The sequence below is a fragment of the Ciconia boyciana genome, chromosome 4, assembly GCF_034638445.1.
Source record: "Ciconia boyciana chromosome 4, ASM3463844v1, whole genome shotgun sequence".
In the NCBI taxonomy this organism is placed as follows: Eukaryota; Metazoa; Chordata; class Aves; order Ciconiiformes; family Ciconiidae; genus Ciconia; species Ciconia boyciana.
In genome coordinates, this window is record NC_132937.1 from 82,226,262 (window position 1) to 82,253,231 (window position 26,970).

At 40.5% G+C, this 26,970-nt stretch overlaps 1 protein-coding gene across 5 annotated transcripts in view; it reads left to right on the forward strand.

Moving 5' to 3' along the window:
- Positions 1-25,878, forward strand: part of ZNF608 (zinc finger protein 608) — a 91,033-nt gene extending 65,155 nt beyond the window's left edge. For 4 of the 5 annotated variants that reach the window (XM_072860387.1, XM_072860386.1, XM_072860385.1 and 1 more), the window contains 7 exons: positions 14,443-14,530; positions 15,002-17,453; positions 19,226-19,643; positions 20,204-20,376; positions 21,277-21,430; positions 22,691-22,772; positions 23,817-25,878. In XM_072860387.1, the coding sequence (XP_072716488.1) occupies positions 14,443-14,530; positions 15,002-17,453; positions 19,226-19,643; positions 20,204-20,376; positions 21,277-21,430; positions 22,691-22,772; positions 23,817-23,823 (3,374 nt within the window). In that variant the 3' untranslated portion in view covers positions 23,824-25,878. Of the gene's footprint in view, positions 1-14,442; positions 14,531-15,001; positions 17,454-19,225; positions 19,644-20,203; positions 20,377-21,276; positions 21,431-22,690; positions 22,777-23,816 lie in introns of those variants that run through there. The other variant, XM_072860390.1, reaches the window with a different exon arrangement.
- Positions 25,879-26,970: the final 1,092 nt, after the last annotated feature.

A 26,970-nucleotide genomic window follows, 5' to 3' on the forward strand; every position in this document is an offset into this window, starting at 1 on the left:
TTTATTTCCCTTTAAAAGAATGCTCAAGCTGAATGCAGTGCCTGTGACTGAGAGCTAATTGACAGCACTGTAAACAGGAATCCTTGTACACTGCAAGTGTACAGTCCAGGGTGCTGCAGTGCTTACCTTTTCACACTGCTCTGCCAGTTTTTCTCAGCCATGTCTTATGTCCCTGTAAGGACAAGAAATTTAATGTTGCATGCATTGTTACTATTTTTAAGAAGGGAAATAAGAGAATATTCATAAGGTTATAAAAACTTGAGTTACTAATACTGTGACTGATCCACAGTAGCTACATAAATAAATTGAAAGGCCTGCTGTATTTTTAATTTTTGCTATGCAACTCCAGCACTACCAGTGCTTACTGCTCTGTTTATTCAGGTGTCCACCTAAATAACTGTGAAACTTCATCTTCAGCAGAATCTGAAAACAAGCTATTAGATGGACTACAAATTATGAGTTCTTCTTATTCTTCAGGGTGTAAATATGCTTTCAGCTGAAAGCCAGGGATGGAGGGGAATACTTCATTTGAAACAAGCTTTTAGTCTGCACTTGATCTCCTCTGGTTTTGTATGAAAAGCCACATTGGACTGAATGACAGCTGAAAAGGCAAGCTGCTGTATCAGGGGATTTAGCAGAAGGAAGCTGCTGTTCTTTCAGCCAGCACCTTCCCAGGAAGCTCTCTGAATCTCTTACCATTTCAGTCCAATTGTGAAGTCGGTGCACTAACAAATACACAGATGAAAAAGTTTAATTGAAAGTACCTCTCCCTGTCTTCGTACTGATATTCAGGTTTAAGAACATAAATAAATATTCACTTATGGCTATAAATTTCTATTCTGTAATTTAACATGAGATTATCTGTTCCTAAAAGCTGAAGTTATAATGGCAGAATCATCTAAAGCTACAGCTAAGTTAATTAAAAAAGAAAAAAAAGAAAGAAAGAAAGAAAGAGACACTCTCTGTTTCTTCAACATCCAGGGAAAGGGGTCTCTGAGTTACTGCAGTTGGTTTCTACTAGTTGATCACAAGTTCCATTCCTATCAAAATGAGTCCTTAAAAAACTGCTTTCCTTTTTTTTTGTTCCAGTTTTAACTTTGATAAATAGGAAAAAAGACGTAGAAGACTTTGCTAACTGTAAAATCTAGTCATGTTACGCAATGTTGAAATTCTTACACAAAAAAAGGGTTTCTGCGCATTTGGTGACAGCACATTATGACTCTGTAAATAACCTGTTAGTATGCATGCAGCTGAAGTGATACACAGTTGTTTAAAAATAATAGTAATAATTAAGGGTGAATCTTCTCAAAGACAAGTCAGTATTCTTCCATGTCAGACATGTACGACTCCCACTTAAATGCTCTTCAGACCTCAGGAGAACACTAGGGAAAAATAATGACATCATGATTAGTTCTGAAAGTGTTTTTCCACTTTGAGCACAATGGGATATTGATCTTGAAATACTATAGAGTGACTAAAGAAGTACATATCCATTTGTCCAGAGTTAGCATAGCATGATTCCACAAGGGATATTTTAAATCAAATCTGGTTTGGTCGCTGGTTTTCTAATATACAAGTTACAGAACATACCAACACTTGTATGACAGTTCTGTGTGACTGAAGGGTTATCGTTCTTGGTGTGCATAAAATTATGTTAGGAAATCTTTCTTCGTATGTAAAGATGATGAGTCTAGCTGTTTGAATGTTATACCTTTCTTTCATACAAGTATGTCTCTAAGGGCTGATCTTTGTTACTGATGATGATTAGCAATTAGGAATGTGTTACTTTCAGGGAAAAGGCTTCTGGGCTATTGTTGTACAGCTCAGAGTCAATAAACTCTGAGCTGCTCATAATAGCCTTTCTTTCTCATTGAAGCCTTGGACTTGCCCTAACTTCATCAGAGCAGAGGAAAAAAGAATAATGTGAACAATAGGAGCCATGGAGTTTGACTTAGGCCTAATGTGAGGAGGCTGTAAAAGCTGTCGGGGAGCTTGACTGATTGGCTCTCGGGCTGCAGTCCTCAGTGCAAAGCAATAATGTTCCTGCCTCTTGTGAGAGGGCTGGATGTGCCACCTGGGGTCAGAGCCTATCAGCCTCAGGGGCCAACATTTCAGATGAGGCCAAAGTGCAGTCAATAATTTATACAGAAATTTGTGTGGAGATTCTGGAGTAAAGCAAGCTTTATCTTGATATTGTTTGTCTGACCAAGGAAAGAATTAAGTCATGTCTGAAAGTCCAGCCTCTTTTTTTCTTTTAGTGACATGGGAAAATAGTCTCCTAATATTGAAATATGTGTTTCTGTCATCACGTTGGTTGTACTTTAATCAGGGAGGGCATGCCTATGATGATCCTTTGAGGGATGTTTCATTGCCAAAACAAATGTAGAGATTTTTAACCAATTATATTGGGATTCTTAGAACCCTAAGATTTTACTTAGATTTTATGCAACACTGGTCTGTCCTCAGTGTCTGAATAGTTTTGTTTCTAAACCTATGAGGGTCAAAGGTTGGTCAGCTCTAGTGCATGAAAAAGCCAAGAGAAGCTGTAATAGCAGCATAGATCACAGCAGGTCAGGGAAAACTAGCTAGGCTCTTCTTAATAAGTGGAGAAATTGTGACAGCCTGCACAAAGCACACTTACAGGAGAACTGTCCAACCAGTCGCTGGCAAGAGAAGAGAAGCCTAGCAGAAAGTGTACTGGTCACTAGTGGGAAATCAGTTTGCTGGTGGCTTGCCTTTGCATTGCATCAGTATTGATGAACAGCTGGAATAAGCCAACTGGTTAACTAGATGTTTTACTAAGTGGGTACTAGTTTACCCACTTAGGACGTAACTTAAAACAGAGGAAAGAAAATCACAGTCAACCCTATAATCTATTGAAGTTGGTTAGTTGATAAGTAGCTCACTTCAGTTCTGTCCCAGCAAAATGACTACTTTGCTTCAGTAGATGCTAACAAAAGCCCTTTTACCTTTCTTCTGCTCAAGGAGAACACTATTAGACATAGTTCATTAGGCTTGTTTACAAAACAGAACTGGTATCTTAAGTGTGTTACTGAAATACTTGTAACTGTTCCAGGCATCTTTTTCCCCACTAAAATACAAGAATTTTATAATAGGAAGGACAGCACTGCCTACTATTTTTTAAGGAAAAGAACTATTTTGTGGGATAAGAGCTGTAAAAATTGTGTAGCATTTAGCCTTGGCAATGCATAATATTTGTTTTGTGGTTTTCAAATCTAGAAGGTGGAGTTTCAAGCATAGTTTTGTTTTTAATCTGTTAACTATAGCAACAAAAGACCTTACAATAAGGTTACTCCAAATCCTAAACTGAAGCAATTGTATAGGAAGAAGAGCCTCAGATGTGTAAGGTTCTTGATCCGCTTTTCCTAGAAAGAGGAAAAAGTGGAATGGTGGGCCTCACCATACTATACTTGATTCCTTTGTGGTGCATGTGTGGGAAAGAGGGTAGAAGAGACACCACTCCTCATTTACAGTTGCAGTATTCATAGGACTCTAATCTACATCCCATGCTTGACTATACACCACTTTTAGCTTTATATATTTTACTGTGAAGTAAAATATGGTAGGTATTTCATGGTAGGGTATTACTGTATTAAGCTCTTCATAGAGTTTACCTCCACAAATATAAAAGATGTGTGCCTGCAAGTCCCACAAACTGAATGAAAGAAGAAGAGGTACTTGTCTCCTATTAGCTGTAGTAAGAAATCCTGAAGGAGTTCTGCAAAAGAAATCCCAAATGTTTTTTTCCCCTCCCCTTTGTCTTGGAAGTGTCTGTCTCAGGTGTTTACTTACCCTTTTCCCAGGCTGAGGACAATGAAGTCTTCATGAAATAAGTGAAGCTTAAGGCAGAGAGAGAGAGAGATGTAAAATGCAGTTCAGTAGATTTCAGTGTTTTCAGCCACTGCTTTAAATTGCCATTTTAAATTCCAGTGAGTGGAATAATAGAGAAATTATCATGTCTAGTAACTGCAGTTGGCCTTTGTAAAGAATGGCTTGTTAGGAGGCTTTATGATTTACTGAGGCCACAGCTGGCTGCCAGCAGAGCTACAGGAATGTGTTCTCTCTTGGGCCTGGTACCTAGAGATGAAAAGGATCCAAAGCTGGCACAAAAGCAAATAAATGCTTTGACTTTAATAAAGCATCATAATTTATAAGAGGCTCTGCTTCTCAATCCCAATGAGGTACATGGATCAGCAGCAGCTCTTTGAGGTTGAGCAGAATTGTCTGCCTGGCTCGACTGCAATTCTGGTATCTGCAGTCTACAGATTTGGAAGCATTTTCATGGTTTGGGCTTGGAATTGTTTCTTTATCCATGCTGTTTCTTTTCCACAAATTCTCGCTCTTCTGTCTTCCATTCCTTTATGTTTCATTAGCTGCTCTACTGTTTGATAAATAATTGTACCACTGTTTGCACCCGGCAGCTCTTTATCATGATGTAGAGCACTGGGGAACTAATCACCAGAGACACCTGAAGGTTTATAGGTACATTTTGTCATCTGTTATTTGCTTGGTTTTTACTCTCCAAGAGAATTGTTCCTACAGTAGCAGAGTTCAGAGCTGGGACACAAACTCCTATTGAGATGTCCTAATACCTCAGGAAAAAAAAAAAAAAGAGCTCCTTTAGAAGTTTTTTTTTTTTGAGAGAGAGATACACACACACATGCATACACACATAAATTTATAACAGCTTCCCTATTTCTGCAGCTGTTTCTCAACAGTCTGCTGATGAAAACAGTATTTCTGTGGTCTGGTGTCTGAGATGAAGAATAGAAATGAGGCAGACAATTATTAAAGGAACTCCTGAATGCTTGTCAGGGTGAGAAAGAATGGGTTTGGTTTTCCCTTTTTGGTCTTACTTCTCATACTTAAACACTAGTGCTTTTCCCTGCACTCCAGTCTTGTTTTGCTTTGCTATTTACTTGCTTTTAAGGGTGAAAGAGTTTGGGAGAGAAATAACTAGCTGAAGAGATCCTGTAATTAATATAAACTGCAGGAAGCGAGTGTGACAGATGAGTTGAAAAGCCCTATGTTCCGTTGCTTATCTCAAGTGACATATGGTCCTAGAGTACGAGCAAAGGCAGTGGATTGCAGGGCTTCTTTTTCTTTCGCTCTAGTAGAAGGCAGAAGAGTGTCTGTGTGTTCCACAGGGCAGGAATATAGGAGCTGAAATAACACTCCTTGAGAAGCGAGTGGAACATTCCGGGGATTACAGAACAGCATTTCCTTCTTCTAAAATTGAGACTATGTGACATTTTTCAGCGTCAGGCTACGTGAATCACAGTTATGATTACTGAAGTAAAAGGGAAAAAAATCTGCTAGAAACAAAATACTTTATTTCTGAAACAGATTTGGTTTTCTTCAGAACACACAGATGTTAAATGATTTTCAACTTGCATTTTTAGTGTCAGCTGAAATAGAGTAAGAGTGCAGTTTTATTCTCAAGCTTCAGTAGAACAGTGAAGTGGCACTGTTATTCTGGCCAAAGAAAAGGTAAGGTTTGTAGAAAAACAAATCTTTAGTTGTACTCCAGAGCTCAAAATCCTATGGTCAGTTTATAATAACATTAATTGCACATTTTCCTGTAAACACTGCAAACATGTGGTCTGACATTCAAGAGGTGTAATAGCGATTTATCCAAAAGTTTTCCTAGTCCTGCCAAAATCTAATCATTTTGATATAAATCTGACAGGAAAAAACTATGTTGGTTGCTGTGGCTTCATAGTTTTCAAAATCACCATTCTAAGTAGCTCGTATTTTTAGTAAAACTACTCAGTTGTGGATAAACTTACAAGCCATTTGGGACCCAATCTGATGTACTTTCTGGGGTATTACCCAGTTTTCATTGAGTCTTTAATTGCTCTTCTAATGAGTGTAAAATTTAGCCTTGTATTCAATTAGGACCATTTGTTTTTCTTTCAGCTCTCCATATGCATTTAGATCTTGCTTATTAGTTATTTGTTAGGGAGACTGTCTTTAGAAGAAACATACACTGAAAAAATTATAGTGGCATTGTTATTATAACTGATAAGGGACATAAGCACTTTGATTAGATGCTGTCCTGTTTTCCAGAGCGAACCTGCCTTTAGCATTTCAGTCATAGCTTTGTCCAGAGGCACTACCATTTCAGCTCACCCTCAGCAACAAGTCTTCCTAATGTGCTGTTTTGTTTTATACTAAAGCTGGAAAAGGATAATGTTACTAGGGAGGCAAGAAAAAGAAAAGAAACCAGAGCTTCTTTTAGCAGACCATTCAACTGAATATTGACCAACTGTCTTCATGAGAAAGAAATAGATGGTGGTGAATAAGCTAGAGTCTAGTTTTCCAAGAAGCTCAATGATTTTCCCAAATCAATACAGCTCATCAGGCTTCAGAACAAAGGCTGCGGGAGATGCGACAGTGATGGAAGTGGCTGTGTGTTCTTTTGTGTATTAAGCTCATGGGGAAACAGGCCTTCTTCAGTTATTTCAGTGTTTATTCTTCTATATGCTCTGGGATAAACTTCTAGATTAAGAAAATATATTACAGTTATTATTAGGTGGGATGAAGAAGTTGTCTCCTTAATGGCCCAACTCCATGGCTTCCAAGAGGTACTCCTCACTGTATCATTGCTGCTTCTTTTCTGAATGCAAATGGAAGTATGTAATGCAAGTCCAGGGAATATATGTTTTGTTTGCATATCATTAAAGGTATAAGACAGCTTTTTCAAGCTAGGGTGGTGGTTGCTACTCTAAATATATTGAATTGATCACTTCATAATGAAAGGGGAAAGAAAGGACACGCCATTTGAATAAAGTATCCATGAAATTTAGGTTGACATTACTCAGAACTTACTGGAAATCATATGGCTATGAACTAAGTTTGTTATGCTGTTGAAGAAGCTGCTGTAGTTTATGTGGCTAGAGTAATGCCAACCCACTTTAGCCACCAGCAGGGCAACATTAACTAAAATAGCAGGTTTTAGCCTCTCAGCCCTTCAACCTTTAAGCTTACTATGCTTTCATAAAGTAGTAAATTAACACCACAGCTAAACGTCTCAAAGGTTTATGACTGTACCAGCAGTATTTCATTATGCTTCTTTTCCTTAATGCTACCCAATCTTCTCAGCTTCATTGCTATACAGTATTTGTTCAGATGAAGTCCAGTGTCCAGGATGACTAATTGCAGATCTGTGCTCCAGATGGTTTGATTACAGGATGTGGTTAAAGTGACTTTTCAAACATTCAGCACAGCAGTAGGGCTCTTTAAAACAAAACAAAACAAAAAAAACCCCCACCAGCAAAACCAAAAGAACCCCACCAGTCTTGTATTTCCAGGCCACCTGACAGTCATTACATTCTCAGGCTTGCTGATGTTGATGTCTGTTACATGTGCACCTGCTGTAGATGTAGTTAAGTTCTTGTGCCATGCTAGACAGAGAGTGTGATTAAAGTAGTAAATAAACTGTATGTCTACCAGATCAGTATTCAGTGTAGAAGACTTGACTTTATATGTAGAATATTTACTGTTAATTTTAGATTACTTTCTTGATGGAAGCAATCAGGGAGAAATAAGCCATTTGCATTGCAAGTCTAATATAAACATAGTTCTGTGGTTTTTTATGCCTGGATGAATTGCAGGTGTATATGTGGATCTGGGATTGATGATGATGTGGTGGATGTTGTGAGGCAAATGAGTTATACTGGTCTTACTAGACCAATGACAATGAAAAAGCTTGAGATAATCCTAAAATGATAGATGTTCATCTCGCAGCTTTTTGTACTTCATATACTTTAGTTACTGTTAGAACAGTGATGTCAAATAGATATATGTGGGATTAAAAAATTCGCAGTGCCAGATGCAGAATGTGTTTAATCCATGGTGGCGGTGTACTCACTGATGACAGATATGCCATGGTTTGGCTATTGCAGACATGTCTGTATTATGTGTATTTGGCAAGGCTGGGACAAAAGGGAAATGGAATTTGGTTTGCAAACAAATTTGTGGATTCACTGATCAGAAAGATCTGAGGAATTGATTTTGCTCTAATGTTACGTCAAATGATGATGTGATGCCTTCTCAATACTGAGAATTGCATCTCAGCATTGAAAAGCTGCTATGACACAGGAATATTGCTACAAGCATTTGTTGTATTAAACTTTTAAAGAAGTAATCTTGCAAAAATTCCTACAAAGTGTAGTATACTTTGGGAGATCTTCCTCTGGCATCAGCAAAAGTTGTCTTAAAATTACACTCAATAGGAAAGGCAGTAGACAGTACTGTTAACCAAATGGGAACTTTGAGCAAGTAGGACTCCACTTACTTTTAAATTTAGGTGACTTATGTGACTTTTTAAACGTAAGTGACTTTTGGTGACTGAAAAGCAAACAAATTATTCCTAGTTTTGGAATATCATTTAAATATTCTTCAACAAATCAGAAGTGTTGAGAAAGACTTTGTGCAGATCTGCATTCTCCAGAATTTTGCAGATACTTTTGGCCAGATTCTCTAAGAACAGAGGGAACAGCTCCTTTTACAAAAATAAAGGCGTACCCATTCACCTGTTCAGATAACTGGTCTTTTGAGTTTTCTGGGAAAATAGTCAACTTGAATGAAAACAGAATTTTGTAGCAGTTGCTGTGATCTGAACACAAAAGCAGCCTATGCTGTAAACATTAAGTCAGGCTTTCCAGTCTGATTAATTGAGTAATGTCTACTTATATTGGAATTTGAACGTGCTTGCTTTCTAAAGCCAGTATTTTCAAAAACTGGGGCCTTCGTTTAAGATAGTAATCTGATAATTTGATTCCTAACCACATTATCTCATTTTCAAAGTTCTGAATACAAAGCATAAAAATTCTTGGCTTATGTGCATTGCAGAAAACTAAGTCAAGAAAGCAAAAAGATTAGTATCTGGTTTAGACTAGATCCTTCAGTCTTTTGTTCTGTAGATGAAGGAACATGTGCGAGAGTGTATCCTGTTAGATTTGAGTAGATCCTTACAAGCTTGATGTGGCTGCTAGAAATGCAGTGTCAAAGTAGTCCACATGAATGGTACCCTGGTTTGGTACTGAAGATGCCTTGTGATTGTGATGTTTTTACGTCAAAATAGCACATCTGCATTTGTTAGGCTGACTTTAAAATAGCATGGCTCTTTTTTCAAATAGTAAACCACAAATTTAGGTAGTTCATTTCCAATTTGTGATTACATACTTCATTCTATAAATTTAGTTAATAGTAAATAGCCAATTTTAGTTCTGGTCTTTGTGATGCAGTCACTGAAAAGAAGGACTGGAGGGGAGAGGAAAAAGAACAGATCCATCGCATCCACAGAACTCAGAAAAAGTCCTTCTTTCTGTAGATTTCTGAAAATGATTTTGTTACAAATCACTTTTGGGACATATGACTTTACATTCCATAATAAAATCCAAGTACAAATTGTCACAGTTATTTTGTACAGATTACATTTTATCTATCAGAACTGCTTATGTAAAATGGTTTTGTGCTCTAGACATGCATTAGTTTTTCCTATCTGTTGTTAGGTAATTTTTTCCCATAAACATTGTGGTTATGAATGTGACAAGTAAAGAAAAAAGCTCGTAATGGTACATGCACTGTGAAGGAAAATGCCAAAAATACAGAATCTTTTCTTGCTCCTAAAAGGCTAGTGAAATTCCCCTTGACGCTAAAGGAGGGACTTCTATTGACAGTGGTGGGCAGTAGGTAACATCCTGTGTGTACCTTTGCCGTACATGAAGGTTTTTGTGTATGATCCTGCCTTGGCTAATAATGGATTTCAGCAGAAAAGGTACTGACTAGCGTAGGTGAACTGTAAAACTTCTAGGTAACATGACCCCATTTTCTTGCATTAGACACCGTTTCATAATTCCTACACATAACACGTTCACCACTTACTGTGTCTACTCTTTAATGATAAAGAGTAGCATGGGTAGTAACTTTTGAAGTTTTCGTTTTCTTATTTTTGTCTGCTTTAATTTAGGATATTTGACACTGAAGACTGCGGAGGATATTGATAATTTCAGATATACTGCAACGGTGTATACTTATGTAGTTTGCAAATGGAATGATAAACCAAATTAAATCAAGAAATTTACACCCTTGTTTTGAGATAAGTTTTGCTCTATTACATCCAAATCTTGTGAACTGTGCTCTGGTCATTGGTGAAGCTCTTGAGTTGACACCTGTACTGGGTGGAAGAAACATTTGCATGTAGTCTAAATATATTCACTATTGTTTAATCCAACCTCACAAGAACAGGATTAGATATTTGGCCAGGTTTCCTGAATTGGAATCTTAAGAGTTCCCATACCCTCAGGTACATGGCATTAAGAGCATCTGAATTTTTCTCTCATTCTTCAGTAATGGTTACTTTAAATAGTTTAGCCTCTTGGGCTTTTTTTAAGGTGAAACTACATCTCTATATTCAGACAGTATGAAACCCGCAGGTTCCTCAGATTGTCTTTGCATTTTCACTTTTGTTCAGGCAATGCTAAATAAATGATTGTTACATGATGTGTAGTCTAATGTATAGTCTAATGTAATGGGAAGTCTCATTACAGGGACTTCTTATGACTTGACACAGCCCCAGTGATGTTTGATGCTGTATGTGACATGGTACTTCGTAAGATAGAGGGAGTATGTGGAGAGCTATGCCCCAGCACACACACACTCAAAAGAGGAGTTGGAACAACTTAGGGAAGGGTTAGCGCATCTATGACTGCATGCACAGTGTACTCAGATGCAATACTCGGAGGTGAACTGAAGACTGCTGTAGTACTATTTGTGTACTGCCTCTCAGTGCAGAAAAGTCCCAGCAGAGGTTCTTGTTTTGGGCCTGAACTCTGTGCCAGGACAAATATTTTGGATCCTGTCCTGTAAAAGAAACCTGTAATAGTATACGCTGGCTGGGTGCAGCAAGAATAATCCTTTCTCTTCAGTAGTGCATCTAGTATATAGTGTGAACTACTTACCTTTTGCACATCTCCGTTTTCATTTTCCAGTGCTTTGGTCTAATAAGCCTCCAGTTGCATGTTTCCTTAGGGGTCAGTCCCATGTTACTCCCATGTTACTTATATTCTCTTGATCCACTTCTATGATAATCTTAGAAGATTAAGTGAGCTACCTTCACTGCCAGTTCTGTGGAGTCTTACCTGTGGCTGAGTAATGTACTGTTCATTAGGGAAAGGAAATTTATTCTAACGCAGCATGGAGATTAACCTTCCCTCCTACTTACATACTGGGGCTTTTGCTAAGACTAACAAACTTAATGAGATGCTAAATGTAACTGACTTTAAGGGAGGAACTTAACTTGTGTTTGAAGTATTGACTTTCCTACTCTGGAAGGTCACTCGAATATCTTCTAAGTTAGAATTACTGAAATGTGTATTGATTTCAGGGGGTTTTATTATTATATCTACTCCATGCCTTCTACTTTGCCCTCTTTTCTATTAATAGGTAACAGACTATTCCTAGGTCTGTTATATAAATTAATAAATAAACAAAGCACACGTAGAGGTAGACAAGACAAATATTGAGGAAGACGGAGACTTATTTAGGAATACACCTTGATATAAAAAAACAAAAAACAACCAAACATCCACCACAAACCCTAACAAATTTTAACAAAAGGATAAAGGAGAACTAGCCGGGGAAAAATGAATGGCACCGTTAGTTCTCCTGCACTACTCCGTGGTAAGTCAGAAAGCCCTCCTTGCTGTGTACATTTAGGAGATCGGAGAAACACTGTAAATGGACAGGAGGGCGCAACGGTGCTGCTGCAGGGGGATGGGCTGCATAACATGACAGAATTTAGCGACGGAAAACACTCGTGATTTTCACTCGGAGCATTACGGAGTCACAGCTGACAACCTATTAAGGCGGAAGGAAAGCATCAAGGCTACCAGAGAAACACCTTTTTACTCTCTCTCTCTAGCGTGCGAGTGGCAGTTGGGAACATAGCGTGGAGTTGCTTGTTGCGAGAAACCCGATTTCCACTGACAGGTATTTCCTCTGTGGATCTACTGACGTGTTCTCCTCTTCACGTTTTTTGCCCATCCGTTTGAGTAGGTGCAGAGGTTTCAAGACAGGGCGCGATTTCAGCGCTCGAGGAAAACGACACGGCATCTGCTGTCCCAGAGCCCAGACGCTCCCCTCCACTTTGGCGCCAGTGGCAGAGGCGCTGCGGAAGCGCCCGCACCCCTCCCGGACGGGGGCCGGTTCCGGCGGAGCCCGCCGGGCCGCCCTCGGCCGCAGCAGCCGATTCCTGGCGATCGGACTCCTCCGCCCGCCCGCTGGCCTCTGCCCGCCTAGCACCCCGCAGGCGCCGTCCGGGCCCGGGAAGCGGCAGCGGGCGGTTTCCGCTGCAGGGCGCGGGTGCCGTCGGCGAGGTGTCGCGCCCCCGGGCCGCGGCTGCCCTCCGCGGCGGGCTCGGCGCTGCCCGCGCAGCCGAGCGGCGGCCACAGCCACGCGCTGCCCGCGCCGCTCCCGCCCGGGGAGCGCTGCCTGCCGGCGCGCGCGGCCCCACCCCCACCCCGCTGGCCCCCGCCACCAATGGGCTGGCGGCGGCGGGCGCCGCGGGGCTGGGCGCGGCCAATCAGGAGCCGCAGCTGGCGGCGGGCGTGGGCCAATGGCGGCAGGGGCCGGGGCGCCCCGCGGGGCTGGCGGCGACAGGGCGGCGGCGGGCGGGAGCGGGCTGAGGCGGGCGGCCCCCGGCAGCGCCCCCGCCCTCTCCGCCGCTTCTTACGGCAGTGGTTCTCGTTCGAAGGGGGCGAGGGTAAAATGCGTTTGTTTTTTTTCCAGGCTGCCAGGTTTGCGTAGGTCATAAAAACACGGCATAGCGATTTAACCCTTATCCTTCTAGGTGTTCCAGGCCTGGCTCTGACCCTGGCTGGAAGAGCCGTTTGTCTGTCAACCTTCAGACCAGCTCGTTCCAGAGTACGAAATCCTAGTCGCCTTATCATAATGGCAACTTAAAACCATGTGGGGAATAATTTCAAAATCTGCTACAGAGAATTTTCAAGGAAATCCCTTCTTCCCTGGTACCTCTGCTAACAACACTTCACATACTTCCCCGCTGTTAAAAGGCCCCTGAGGAAACGAGCGGCTGGTCTCATGTTTACTTTACCTTGGTGCAGCAGAGAGGGATGGTTTTAGATGCTTTAGTGCAAAATTAGATGCTTTTAGATGCTTTAGTGCAAAATTAGAAATCACACTGGTAAGACAAAGCAAAACGACTGGCTGGAAGCTCTCTGGCACGATGCCATTATTATATCCCTTACAGAAACGCTACAGCTAGAAGGAGGGAAGTGTAGAGGAAAAACAAATCACAAGGCTGGCAGCTGCGAGTTAGTGTCTTCACGCCTCTCACAAATTGGAAACATTTTGCATCATGCCTTTCTTTGCTAGGTAAAATAAATTCTTTATTTCAGTGTACGTTCTAATGAGAAAAGATGGCTGGTTCAATAACACTACTTTGTGTTTTTCTGTGGAAGTGAATGAATTAAAGGGGTCATTATGCTGGCTAGTCCATACACACGATGATAAATTATGTGAAGAATTGTTTGAGGGCAACCTGAAAGCATTTGAATTACATCCCCCACCTTTATTTTATTGTTACTTAGGATACCCTAAGTACACATTTTACAGGGATAATTCAAATAAACCAAAATTAGAAGTCTGCTTTACGTGGGCAGATGAATTTATGTTTAACAAAAGTCGTACGTGGAAAAGCAATTAAATTACAGTACATTTTTTAAAGGAGCCCTCTTTCTAGGTATTGCTATTCCTCTTGGCCTTACTGTATGGTTGCAATTTCATCTCTAGTCCCTCACTTTCCATAGAAGAAAAAGCAAGGCAAATAATACACATTCCCATCTATATCTGCTGCACAAAACTTGCAATGCATACGTGTGTTTGTGTTTGGATATATGCAATTTCAAATAAATAGAAGCATCATTATCATATTGTTCAAAGCAGATTCTTCTCAGTCACCTACTGATTTAAACACTAACTGCTGCTTAGTTTATGCTGGCTGGCTGCCAAGCGAAAGCAATTATGTGCAATAATAGCAAAATTAAGAGGTGAGTGTTGCTGTTTTACAGCAGGACATGGTAAAACCCATTTCCTTCTGTCAGCTGTATCTTGATTACACACACAGTCACAAAGGCACACGCTCTCTTTTACACACATACACATGCGCATACACACGCCTGTTGTCTTTTTTTGCTGTCTTTCCTGTGGGTTTTAACTAGAGGTCACTGAAACCAGAAAAGAGGAAGAGTGTAGACCACAGCATTTGAAAGCAAATGAGAATAAAGCTCTCACTTTGTGGGAAAGGAGAGAAAAAATAAAAGAAGAGCAAAACAAAAAGCCTACCCCAATTATTGTTCTGACTGTGATAATACTTTGTTTTTCTCCCACTGGCAGGTGTCCTAGTGGTAAATGTTACGTGGAGGAACAAGACTTATGTGGGAACACTGCTGGACTGCACAAAGCATGACTGGGCCCCTCCTAGGTAGGCAATCATTCTGAGTCTGTTTTTCCTCTGCTGTATTTTCACCCCCAATCTCTGTCAAGAGACGGTACTGAGATTAATAAAAAACAACTGGTTATAATTGAAAACATGCACCAGTGAAACCACTAATTCTCTGTCCACACTGAAGTGTGGGGTGGGAGGTTTTATTTCTTTTTGGTTTGTGTTTTTGAGAGGGAAGGGGAAATATGTGGGATTCAATCAGACGGCAATTTAAAAATGCATTTCTGTAAGTTCGGAAAATTTTTCTCTCCATTGTTCTGATTAGGTGGGTTTCTTCTTACCATCTTTGTCCTTTTTTAATGACTTTCCCTTTGAGACTGTAACATTCTCATTTGGAAGAAGGACATCTTCCCTTTCCCTGTATGAAGATTCTGTTATGGGAAGTGGTGTCGTTTTGGTATTTATTCAGTTCACAGCTCCTGCTGATGAAATCTGCTCTTGTTTATATAGGTTTTGTGAATCGCCAACAAGTGACCTGGAAATGCGCGGAGGACGGGGCAGGGGAAAGCGGGCAAGGTCTGCTGCAGCTGCAGCTGTACCTGGGAATGATGCAAGTTTTGCAGAGTCCAGAGGACTTCAGAATAAGAATCGAGGTGGTGCCAATGGGAAGGGGAGGAGGGGCAGCCTTAACTCAAGTGGGCGCAGGACACCCCCAAACTGCGCCATGGATGAAGTCAAAGCCAGCCCCTCATCCACAAACAAGAGGAAAACTAAGCCTCCAATGGAGCTAGATTTGAACTCCAGTTCAGAGGACAATAAATCTGGAAAACGTGTTCGTACTAACTCTAGAAGCACTCCCACCACCCCACAGGGGAAACCTGAGACTACTTTTTTGGACCAAGGCTGCTCTTCTCCGGTGCTGATTGACTGTCCTCACCCCAACTGCAACAAAAAGTACAAGCACATTAACGGACTACGATACCATCAGGCTCATGCACATTTAGACCCAGAAAACAAACTGGAGTTTGAGCCTGACAGTGAAGACAAAATTTCAGACTGTGAGGAAGCACTGAGTAACGTGGCACTTGAATGCAGTGAGCCAAGCACAAATTTGCCAGGCTTTGATCCACTGAAAGCACCGACATCTCCTTCCTCCATCACTACCCCAGGGACCCCCAAGGGAAAAAGGGAACTGACCAGCAATGGCCCCGGTTCAGTTATCAGTTCCAAAACTGGCAAGAATTCTGGCAAAAAGAAGGGTCTGAACAGTGAATTGAACAGCCTCCCAGTAATTTCTAATATGGCAGCCACACTGGATAATTGCTCGGTAGCAGATGGCAATTTGCAAACCGAAATGCCAAAATTGGAGGCTGAAGGGTTAATCGACAAGAAGAGTTTGGGTGATAAAGGCAAGAAAGCAAACAATTGCAAAGTGGATAAAAACCTTTCCAAACTGAAAACAGCCAGGCCCATTGCCCCAGCGCCAGCACCGACTCCTCCCCAATTAATAGCTATACCTACTACAGCCTTTACAACCACCACTACAGGGACAATACCGGGTCTGCCCTCTCTAACAACAACTATTGTTCAGGCTACACCAAAGAGCCCTCCGCTAAAACCTATTCAACCAAAGCCCACAATTATGGGAGAACCAAGCACTGTAAACCCAGCTCTCACATCACTCAAAGACAAAAAGAAAAAGGAGAAACGAAAGCTGAAGGACAAAGAAAGCAAGGAGACAGGAAGCCCCAAGATGGACGGTAAGCTGGGAAAGCTGGAGGATTCAAAAGGGTCTGGGAAAGACTTGTCTGCACATTTTTTAAAGGACCATCTCAACAAGAATGAAGTGCTAGCTAATGGACTGTCAGAGTCTCAAGAGAGCAGGATGGCAAGTATTAAGGCTGAAGCTGATAAGGTTTACACGTTCACAGACAATGCGCCCAGCCCTTCCATAGGGAGTGCCTCCAGGATGGAATGCAGCACTTTGGTGAATGGACAATCTGCCATGGCGCCACTGCACGTGTTGACACAAAACGGTGCAGATAGCGCAGCCGCTAAAACCAACAGCCCTGCTTACTCGGATATCTCTGATGCAGCTGATGATGGTGGCTCTGACAGCAGGTCAGAGGGCATGAGGTCAAAGGCCAGCTCTCCGTCGGATATTATTTCTAATAAGGACGGTGTTGTAAAAGGACATTCTTCAACCACAGCACAATCGGCTCAAGCGAAAGAGTCCCATTCTCCCTATTACCATGGCTACGATCCTTATTATTCCCCAAGTTACATGCACTCTGGACAGGTCAGTGCCCCAGCAGGTGGGAACAGCAGTACCCCACAGGGACTGAAGATCAAAAAAGAGGCTGAGGAAGAGGCTGAAAAGAAAGAGAAGGCAGAACCGTCAGATGCCAAGAAAAGCGAAAGCACTTCCTCTAATTTGCAGCCACAACATCAGTCAGTAATAACGCAAAGACACCCTGCACTTGCTCAGTCACTTTATTATGGACAGTATGCCTATGGGCTCTATATGGACCAAAAGTCCTTAATGGCCTCTAACCCTGCTTACAGGCAGCAGTATGAAAAATACTATGAGGACCAGAGACTAGCAGAACAGAAAATGGCACAAACTGGGAGGGACTGTGAAAGGAAGAATGACCCCCCCTTGAAGGAGATTGGGAAGGATGACAACAAGCAGAAGAATATTCCATCTGCCACTATTTCAAAGGCCCCTTCAACTCCAGAGTCCAGCAAAAATAACACTAAAATAGGGTCATCAGTCCCTAACAAAGGTGAGGAAACAAGCAAATCACAGATCCTTTCCAATCACCAGCAGCAGCTTCAGTCTGACAGTTTCAAAGCCAAACAAATGGAAAACCACCAGCTCATAAAGGAGGCTGTGGAGATGAAATCTGTTATGGACTCCATGAAGCAAACAGGAGTAGATCCAACCACAAGATTTAAACAGGTGAGATCACAGGACATGCAACAAGAGTGCCTTGATTTATCCTTGTCATGTGAGATTTTGTCCCTGATTCTGCTATGTTCTTCTGCCTTTGCAGCCAAACAAGCTCCACCATCCTTTTTTCATGCTGGGTAGTACTGTAGTCTGTGAATAGACCAATAGACCTTTCAGTTGAGCTGTTTGAGGGGAAAAAAAAAAAAAAAATCTAGCAAGGTGCTGACAGAACCCAGGCTTAAGACCTGAACAGACTATTTTAAATTACATGCATGAATAAAATAGAATTAGATTTCTCTTTTAGATGTAAATTCTAAGCAGTTTGCTTAGTTCAGAAATGAGAAATTTCAAGCAAAATAAGCCGCTTTCATTGTGAGAGACTTAAAGTAGATTTGAAACATGGTTTGAAGTGTTTCTTTTTTTTGTTAAATGACAGTTGGCATTTACTAAAGATGGGTGAGCTCGTTCTTTGAAGAGTTGGCTTGAAGCTCAGCTCTTTATCTTAACCCAAGGTGACCTTTTTGAAGCAGTTAAGTTCCCCTTCTCTCCTCAACCAACCTCAAGCCCCTACAGACCTACACAATGGCTGAAATCCTCTCTCCATTGAAGTCAGTGATAGTTTTGCCATTGACTTCAGTGGAATCAGAATTTCATCCAGTGGCTTCATGCTGACCTTCCTAGATGTCACATTGCCTTCATTCGAGGCAATGTGACTGTCTCTGTGCTCTGAACCCGAGCCTCAGTGCTTGATGCTTTCATGTTCTGGTGTACGGTACATCCCAGACTTCACCCTTACGGGCTGTCTTTCAAGATACGGTGGGGTGAGGTGAGTGGGAGTTAGGGAGCTCTAAAGGAAGTGGGATGGTACAGCCCCGAGTAGGAGGAGATTTCTGCTGATTCAAATGAGTACTTGAAGCAGAGTGTCCAAGCATCTAGTTGTATGCTTATGTTTCTGTTGCATGTGCCATAAATGTGTATCAACTGGAGACAATGTTTACAATTGGCTCTTGCGTATCCTGTATTAGAAAAAAAAGCCTTCCTGTTACTGCTCACTACCGATTTGGTGTAGTCTTGTAAAAAACCCACCTACCTAATTATATAACATGTTTATAAACTGGTCTATATCATATATTATGCAAAAATTTATTTATGATATCTTATACATGTTCTTTAAACCATGTGGTCCTGATCCTGTAAATACTTATCCATGTGTAATTTTACAAACTTGAAATAAGACTGTCAGCTGAAGAAGTCTGCCTTAATGTCTGACTTCCACTGATTCCTGAATGGTTGTAATATCAGAGGCAGCATTAGCATCTTTCCAGCTAGATCAGTTTTTCAGGTTCATTGTTCCAGGTAACCTGAGTGCTCTGGCATATCATTAGCCAGCTTTAATTTTGTGGTTCACAGATATTTTTTGCTCTCTAGTGGGAAAATCTCTGTGTGGGCTTTAATTAAAATGTTTTATGAATAGCGTGGTCTCAGAACTTTGATACAATGCATATGTATTTCATGATTAAACTAGTTAAAGGCATGAAGAAGGATATAAGATGAAGCAATTGAATTAAATTTTGATAATAGTCTCTTGCTCCTTCATGGGAATATTGGTTTGACTTTGAGTTCAAGGCACTCTGTAGCAAGCAAACCTCTCCTCTATGTAATAGGGATATGTTATTAAAACAGCTATTAAAAATACATCAACTGAAGTATGGGAAATATCAATAACGATCTTATTTCAACATCTAAGTTCAGAATAAAAGGTTTTTTCTCCTCCATATTAGGATCCAGATTCACGAACATGGCATCATTATGTTTATCAGCCCAAATACCTTGATCAGCAAAAATCAGAAGAACTTGATCGTGAGAAAAAGTTAAAAGAAGACAGCCCTAGAAAAACACCTAACAAGGAAAGTTCCCTGCCTAACCTTCCTGTCTCATTAGCAAGCATTAAAGAGGAGCCTAAAGAGGTCAAGCGTTCTGATTCTCAATCAGTGGATGACAGCAAGATAAAAAATGATGATCGAAAGACTCCTGTAAATTGGAAGGACTCTCGGGGTGCTAGAGTAGCAGTTTCCTCACCAATGAGTCAGCATCAGTCATATATCCAGTACTTGCATGCTTATCCTTATCCACAGATGTACGATCCCAACCATCCAGCCTATCGCGCAGTCTCTCCTGTCCTAATGCACAGCTATCCTGGTATGTATTCGGAAATTTGCTTTGCTCGCTAGTTAAGATTTACACCCTCAAAGTGCAGTAAAGCCTGCATTTTAATATTTCTGTTAGTAGCTAGGGTAAATTAGAAGCTTCATGGGTGACATTTGTTTTGCTTGTGCTTCCACTAGGGAAAGTTCTGTAGATGAAACTGATTTAATACAAGATGTTCCTTTTATGAACTGTCACAGTTCCCAGCTGCAGTTTTCTCAACCCTTGACAGTCTGCTATTGCTGTTAGACTGACACATAGTTTATTGCCTATAAAAATATTCTAAGCACTTACTGTCAGAACCATTATAGTTACTATTCCTTTCACTTAAAGAGGACCCATAAATGTCTGAAATGGCTATCAGCTCAACCCTCTTTATAACCTCCATTCATCAGGGTAAATTAGGTGAAGAAATTGAAGAGCAAAGATGCCGTTTGATAGTCACGTGATCCATTTTTGATGTTATCCTCTGTCCTGGCATCCCCTCCTCCCACCTTGATATAACCAAAATGTAAAAACAATAACTTGATGTGGTATTTATTGTTTACCTGCAGGGGCCTATCTCTCTCCAGGATTTCATTATCCAGTTTATGGGAAGATGTCAGGGAGAGAAGAGGCAGAGAAAGTCAATACCAGCCCGAGCATCAATGCGAAAGCAACCACTGAGTCCAAAGCACTGGATTTGCTCCAGCAGCATGCCAACCAGTATCGCAGCAAGTCCCCTGTTGTAAGGCTTCATCTGTTGTTACTGAAGAGTAGTACATATGGGGAGGGGTAGAGAACATCATTTTAAGAAGCACACAATCTGGCACCAAGCTCTGAATGCATTATTCTTCTTTATAGTGCTGCTTAAAATAAAAGCAGTTTATAGTCAGGATGCTTCCATGGCATAAACTGGAAGTGACAGTTCTGTGCTCAGAGTCTTCCTATCTTAAATGAATGGATTTATGTAGAAACATAGATTCAGAGATACCTCCTGGTACACAGTTTATTGCAGTTAAACAGGAAGCTCCTGTTTGGAAACATAATGAAATGAGAAGTTGGGCTGTGGGATTTGGTAATAACCCGTCCCTATATTTGCCAGGAAGCCATATCTTACAAATAGCAGATTACCAGCCCCCATTTCTGAAGATTTCCATATTGGAGCAAATACTGTTATTTTACTTTCAGATAAGTTGGTGCTAGTTTTAGTTGTAAGCAAGTCACTGACTCTGATTCTATTTTCACTAGGGCTTTCTTGCTATTCAGGCAGGCTTGATCCCCAGAGTGCATTAAAGAGGGCTGAGGATTCATTTACATCAGCTTTCAGCAGCTCGACTAGGTTGTTCAGGCATTGGCAAGTCAGCCAAGCTTTAGGGAGCCCAAAACTAGAAGTCATGGTGGCTTCAAGCTGCACTGTGTTGCCTCAAAACCTCTGTGCCTTGGAAAATCTTCCATTAGTCAGTTACACCAGCTTTAGAGTAGAATCAAGTGCAAATAATCCAGTAAAGATACTTCTTCAGAAAAAAATCAGTTTCATCATTTGAATTCAAAAAGGTTGTTGCCAGGTAATGGCAAGTGTGGTTTTGTTGTGATTTCGTCCCTCTTGAAATTCTCACATCAGTTTCCTTTCACTTTCTATTACTAGCCTGTGGAAAAATCAGCAGCTGAGCGTGAACGGGAAGCAGAGAGGGAACGAGACCGTCATTCTCCTTTTAGCCAGCGGCATCTCCATACGCACCATCACACACATGTTGGAATGGGTTACCCCCTTATACCTGGACAGTATGACCCATTTCAAGGTGAGCAGAAGATTTCCAATGGTGGGATTAGCTTGCCTCAGGGAGTTGTTACCTTGACATTGGAAATCAGGCCTACGTGAAGCATTTTGAATAGAGACCCCCTTGTTAAATCAGAAGTGCTTTACATTGAGGAAGAAGGCTTGAAAATTCACAGCATGGGCTAACAGCAAATTAATAGCTTCATGCCTGAGAAATACCAAGTTTTGTTTCCCAAACTGGGTGTTAGAGCATTATTAAAGATGTACCAGTTTAGGCTGTCATTCATGTGAATGTTTTGATTCCTACTACAAACTGACATTAACTGGCTGAAAGGCAGTAAAAAAACCAAACCAAACAACCTCCTTTTTGTATAATTAGGGTTGTGTAAGCAATGGAAGAAGTGTAGCAAAGACAAAAGCTTTTTATACTGAACATATTTTATGTACAAGGCATTGCAGTCACAAGGGTTTGAGCTCGTTATAATTTGACCGTCTGAAAGAGGACTCTTTGTATTTTGGCAAATGCAGTGCACAAAGTTGCAGTCAGGGAAAAAGCAGCACAGTAAGATACGATTCATTCTCCCTAGGTTTTATACCAGTCTTTGACTGTTTTTCTCTAACCCTGGACTCTAGCTGAATTAAAAGGTGATTTCCTCCCATGCAGAAAAGTACATGCTATCACAATTGGTGGCTAAATGACATTAATTCATTATGTTCACTTGGTGCCTCAGCAGTTATTTTTCCTGTGTAAAAGTCTTGACATTTCTCAGTTTGATTTAGTGATTCCATATGCCTTTTGGGATGCATTATGCTTGTTCAGTAGGAAAACTGTAAAAATGATAAGTTATTATGGAAGTATTGTATTCTGAGCAGCTGGCATGTCGTTTCTGTAATTCACTGTGACTTTTGATTCTTGTTGTTTCCTGGTACCTATTATTTCTACTGAGCTTCCTATTCAGGAACTCATACAAACCACTTAGCATCACGCAGTGCACTACTTGGAAAGGAATACAATAAGTAGGAATGCTGTATTTTCTTGTAAAATATCTATCAAGGACAATTCAGTTTACTAAATGAAGGCATATTGATCATACTGGGCAGACTGTCTTAACACTGTTGCCTGAAATATTTGCCATTTATGTAGTGTTAAAACCCCACTGTTTTCTGATGGTGGGGTTTTTTGTCTGTTTGCCTTAGAGATACTTCCTAAGATTTCTCTGAGCACAAAAATCCATTAAAACCAGAAGTACATCAACATTCCTTTGTTTCTTCTTTCCCTCAGGATTGACCTCTGCTGCCCTTGTTGCCACTCAGCAGGTGGCTGCACAGGCATCTGCATCTGGTATGTTTCCTGCACAAAGAAGGTAAATAGCCAGTACATCTTAAATTACGTATCTTAACATAGAGAGAAGAAAGCAAATCATAGATTTTGTAGCCTGATGGTCTGCAGTTCCATGTATGACACCGTTTTTAAGGATGAAGAAAAACTCGGGACTTTGGGTTAATTGTAGTTTTATTCTCTTTAATGTGACATTTTGTCATTAGTTGTGTCCTTTAACTGTTACATAGATCATTAAGAAGGAACAAGTACTCTGTCTTCTGAGATTTTCACTAGGCTATGTTTTAAGGATTGGTATTAAGATAAAACAAGTGATTATGAAATATAATTTAAGATCCAAATTTTTTATAAAGGAGTTTAAAGTTCATGTTCAGTTAGATCCATATACTACCAGGAAAACTTAAGATTTTATCTATTCTGCAAGTCTGCCTTGTTTGCTGATTTTGCTTTCAGAGCGGTTTGCTTGGGAGTTCATTAGAGGTGACATTGTATTTAAGTTACATACCTGTTCCACACATTTGCCTCTCAGTTATTTACTAGGTTTTCAGTAGAATTTACTCTTCAAGAGGAAAGAGTACTTTAAGAGGAAAGACCCTTACTCTTCAAGAGGAAAGAGACTCTTCTGTATTATAATGATCATATCTCAGGTGAAAAACCCAAAGCATCCTTAACACTAGGGTTTCTTTCATCGCTGTCATGTTAAGCCTCAGAGTTTAATGTATTAAATAGTACTGTAACATTCCATGGTTATGGGTGTCTTTCTGAAAGCTGACTCTGAAAAGAAGCAACATGTAAGGCTCTTAGCTGGAATTATTAGAGTGAGAAAGGTTTGTAGCCCTGAAAGAGCTGATGGATGCTAGGGTGTCAGAACCCAGAAGATAAATCCCAGCACAGGTTACTTGTTAGTATGTTGTTCCTGGCAGGGGAGGGATGAGGACATGGCTTGCTGTGTTTCCTTCTTGGGATTGAGAGTACTGTGCAGATTTCATTTCATAGTGTGTCCAAGGTGCAAAAAAAACCTAGGAGGAAAGGATACTGCATACTAAAACATTCTTCTTTCTCTTTTCAGAGAATGATGAGTTTGGAGATGAACATTGTCATGTGACTGGATCACATGAGGAAGCGCTTTATTACAGACATCAGTTCCATGGTGTTAATTTGAAATGCCTTAATGGCAGGCAAAAACCAGTCATTTCATTTTTGTAAATTGCAGATTTTATCACAGAGTAACAAATGTTGCTGTAATTAGACTTCTGTTTTTATATATATATATGCGTATATATATATATATACATATATATATAAAAATATATATATATTCTTTACTTTTTTTGTATCAGTACCAAGGCTCGCACACAGGGTCTGCTGCTAAGTTGCGAACCACACAGTAAAAGGAGATATGTATTTGTCATGTTTAGAAAGCGTTAACCGCAAAAGGCTGTTTGTTTCTTTTCTCTTCTTCTTCCTTTTTTTTTCTTCTTTTTGTTTCTTTCCAATTGTAAATAAATAATGTTATGTATCAGTGTGCCTGAACCTTGCATACCCTTCTGATATTTCCCACAAGCTCTCAGAGAGGCTAACTGTGATGACACTTTGGTACAATGTAGACGTCTATTTGGTGGCTCCTATTAAGATGCATCAGTGTAAAATGTTACTGTATTCACTGTTTCATTGTAATTGTGTATTGTGAAAAATATACCTTTGGAAGGCATGGGGATTCTAGTACCACAAAAACTGTGTTGTATATAATGTATAGATTTTAAATGGAGATAATGAGCATCTGTGAATAATGAAATGTCTTTTTTGATAATCTTGAATGGCAGATAACCTAATAGCCTGCATACCAGAAGACATCTGTGATTGTTCTATTACTTGAATAGTCCTGCAGTCTTTTTTTTAATGTTTACAATTACCCAGTTTTAGAAGAGAGACTTCAATGCCATTGCCTGGTTACTTGGTTTATGCTGTAATCTAGTTTATTTTATGTAAAACTTATATCGAATGCTTTCATTTTTATACCTGCCTTAACTAATTTGGCAATCAGAATAAAGAAAAAAAGTTGGTTTTGTACTTTCCTGGTGTCTAAGGGCCACTTGGAAAGATGTATCATGGGTGTAGGTAGCAGAGGCTGCAGCTACCACACAGCTACTAGTCTGCATCCCCAGAGGTTCTCCCTGAGGCTCAGTTACTGGTGTGCACCTGCAGCCTCCCGTGCCTCCCTGCTGGGCCTGTCGTGTTGTCCTCTCCCAGCGGGTGACGTGGGGCCCAAGCCAGATGGCAGTGGACCTCTTTCAGTTGACCCTGATCGGCTCAAAAAAGGCCCATAGTAACACCTTGGATAGTATTAGTGGAACTTAAGTCTCTAATACCTGTTTTAGAGCAGCTCTGCGTGCTATAAATTATAGGCAAATTTTTTCTATTATATCTGTATTGCTGCCCCCCTCCCCCCAATTAATAGATGGCTAAAAACAGAGGACCTGTCAATTAAAAACAAAAAAAGGTCCCTTGCTGTGCTTAACCTGCATTACCACAAAATAAATATTTTATGTGGCTAGACCACCTGTTTCGTTACAGTGCGGTTAACACAGTACACAGTAATATGAAATCACTAATCATGAGATGAAAAAAAATCAGATTTACTGGTCAGGTTTTTGAGGCTTTAACTTTTGTCCTTTCCTGCATATCCCAGTTATATTGATTGTCAAAAGTTTTTTTTAAAGTTTTACTGCTTTTTGTGTTTTTGTGTCTGTTTTTTTGACAGGGTGAATTACTACAAGTTAAAGCTTGTTCTTGAAGTCGGTTCCATTTCTCCTACCTTGTGAATACTTAATACAGAAGGATGAATTAAAGATTCCCAACAGACAAGCACACTTGGACTTTTTATATTACTATGATGAATCTGCCATTAATATTGCTATAATTGTTTTATTTTTATAGGCATAAAATCTGTTCCCTTAGTGACTAGTTATAAGGTTTATTGATTTTTACTACACATCATTCATCTGTGGCTTACTCTTATTGTCTTGTTCTGAATACATTCAGAAGTCTCACAGTGGTGACATGTTACAAATTAGCCTCATAAAAAATGGGAAGGAAGGGGTGTTTTCTTTGGAAAGGGGATATTGTGAATGCAGGGCTCTTGAAATAATAAATGCCTTATTACTTCTATAGTAAAGGCTCAGATGGCTTTTGTATTGAAATGTACCATTGATTTTTTTTTCAGCCTAGACCATTAATGCTTCTGCAGCAAAACGGATCCTATAAATTCACACTATTGGTGATTTTGATTTAGTGGTGTTTAAGATTGAGTGTCATAAGTAACTGGAATGAATTACTCTGATTGATACAGGGTAAGCAACAGTTAAAATGATAATTAATGTTATACCTTTATTATATCCTTGAAGTCTGTAAGAGGGGCTAACATCCATTGCCATTTCTTGTCTTCCTCCACTTAAGGTTATTGTCTTCCCCCTGTCTTTATAGCTTTCCTTTTGGTTTAACACTTGCCGTGCTGACCTCCTTAAAGGCTGTGCAACAGTGAGCATGACTCCCTGGTTCAACACTCCCCAAAGCCAAAAAGTATCCACCCACATGACTGAGAATTGACATGCAGCTGTTACGGTTGTTTCACCACTGTGTGAGCATCCAAAGGATGAGCAAACTGAAGCAGTAATACAAGGAAGACAATTTACAAACCTGGGAACTAAGAACTACAGAGGCTGGTCACTGGAAAGGGGCAGCTGAAGCAGCATGACACAGATATATTTGCACTCTGTTTTCCACAGGAAGGGCTTGTACTTTTTGTTACCTCCAGCTGACACCGCTACCATTCTGCTCTTCTAGCAGCAGCAATCAGTGACCCTGCTCCTATCTTTCATGCTGGATGTCTTGCAAAGGTGAAGCAGGGCTTATGCATTGCACTTACTTCTTTGAGTTTCTAGCCTGACCATGGAATGCAGCTAGAGAAATGAAAGGTCTGTCAGTGGGAGCCCATCACACAGACCCAAAAAACCCAGCCAGGGAGCTACTGTGGTGCTTGCACTGGGAAAAAATGGATGTGAACAGAGAAGGGGTTAGGGTATTTTGAGCAATCGTGTAGCTCTAGAGGCTGAAACAGGACAGGGCTGAGCTGACTGAGTGAGCTGGCTGGCGAGCAGCGCTAGACTAGAGCTGGTGAAAATGGGGGCTACGAGTAACAGTTCTCCAGTTTTGTAATTTTAGAT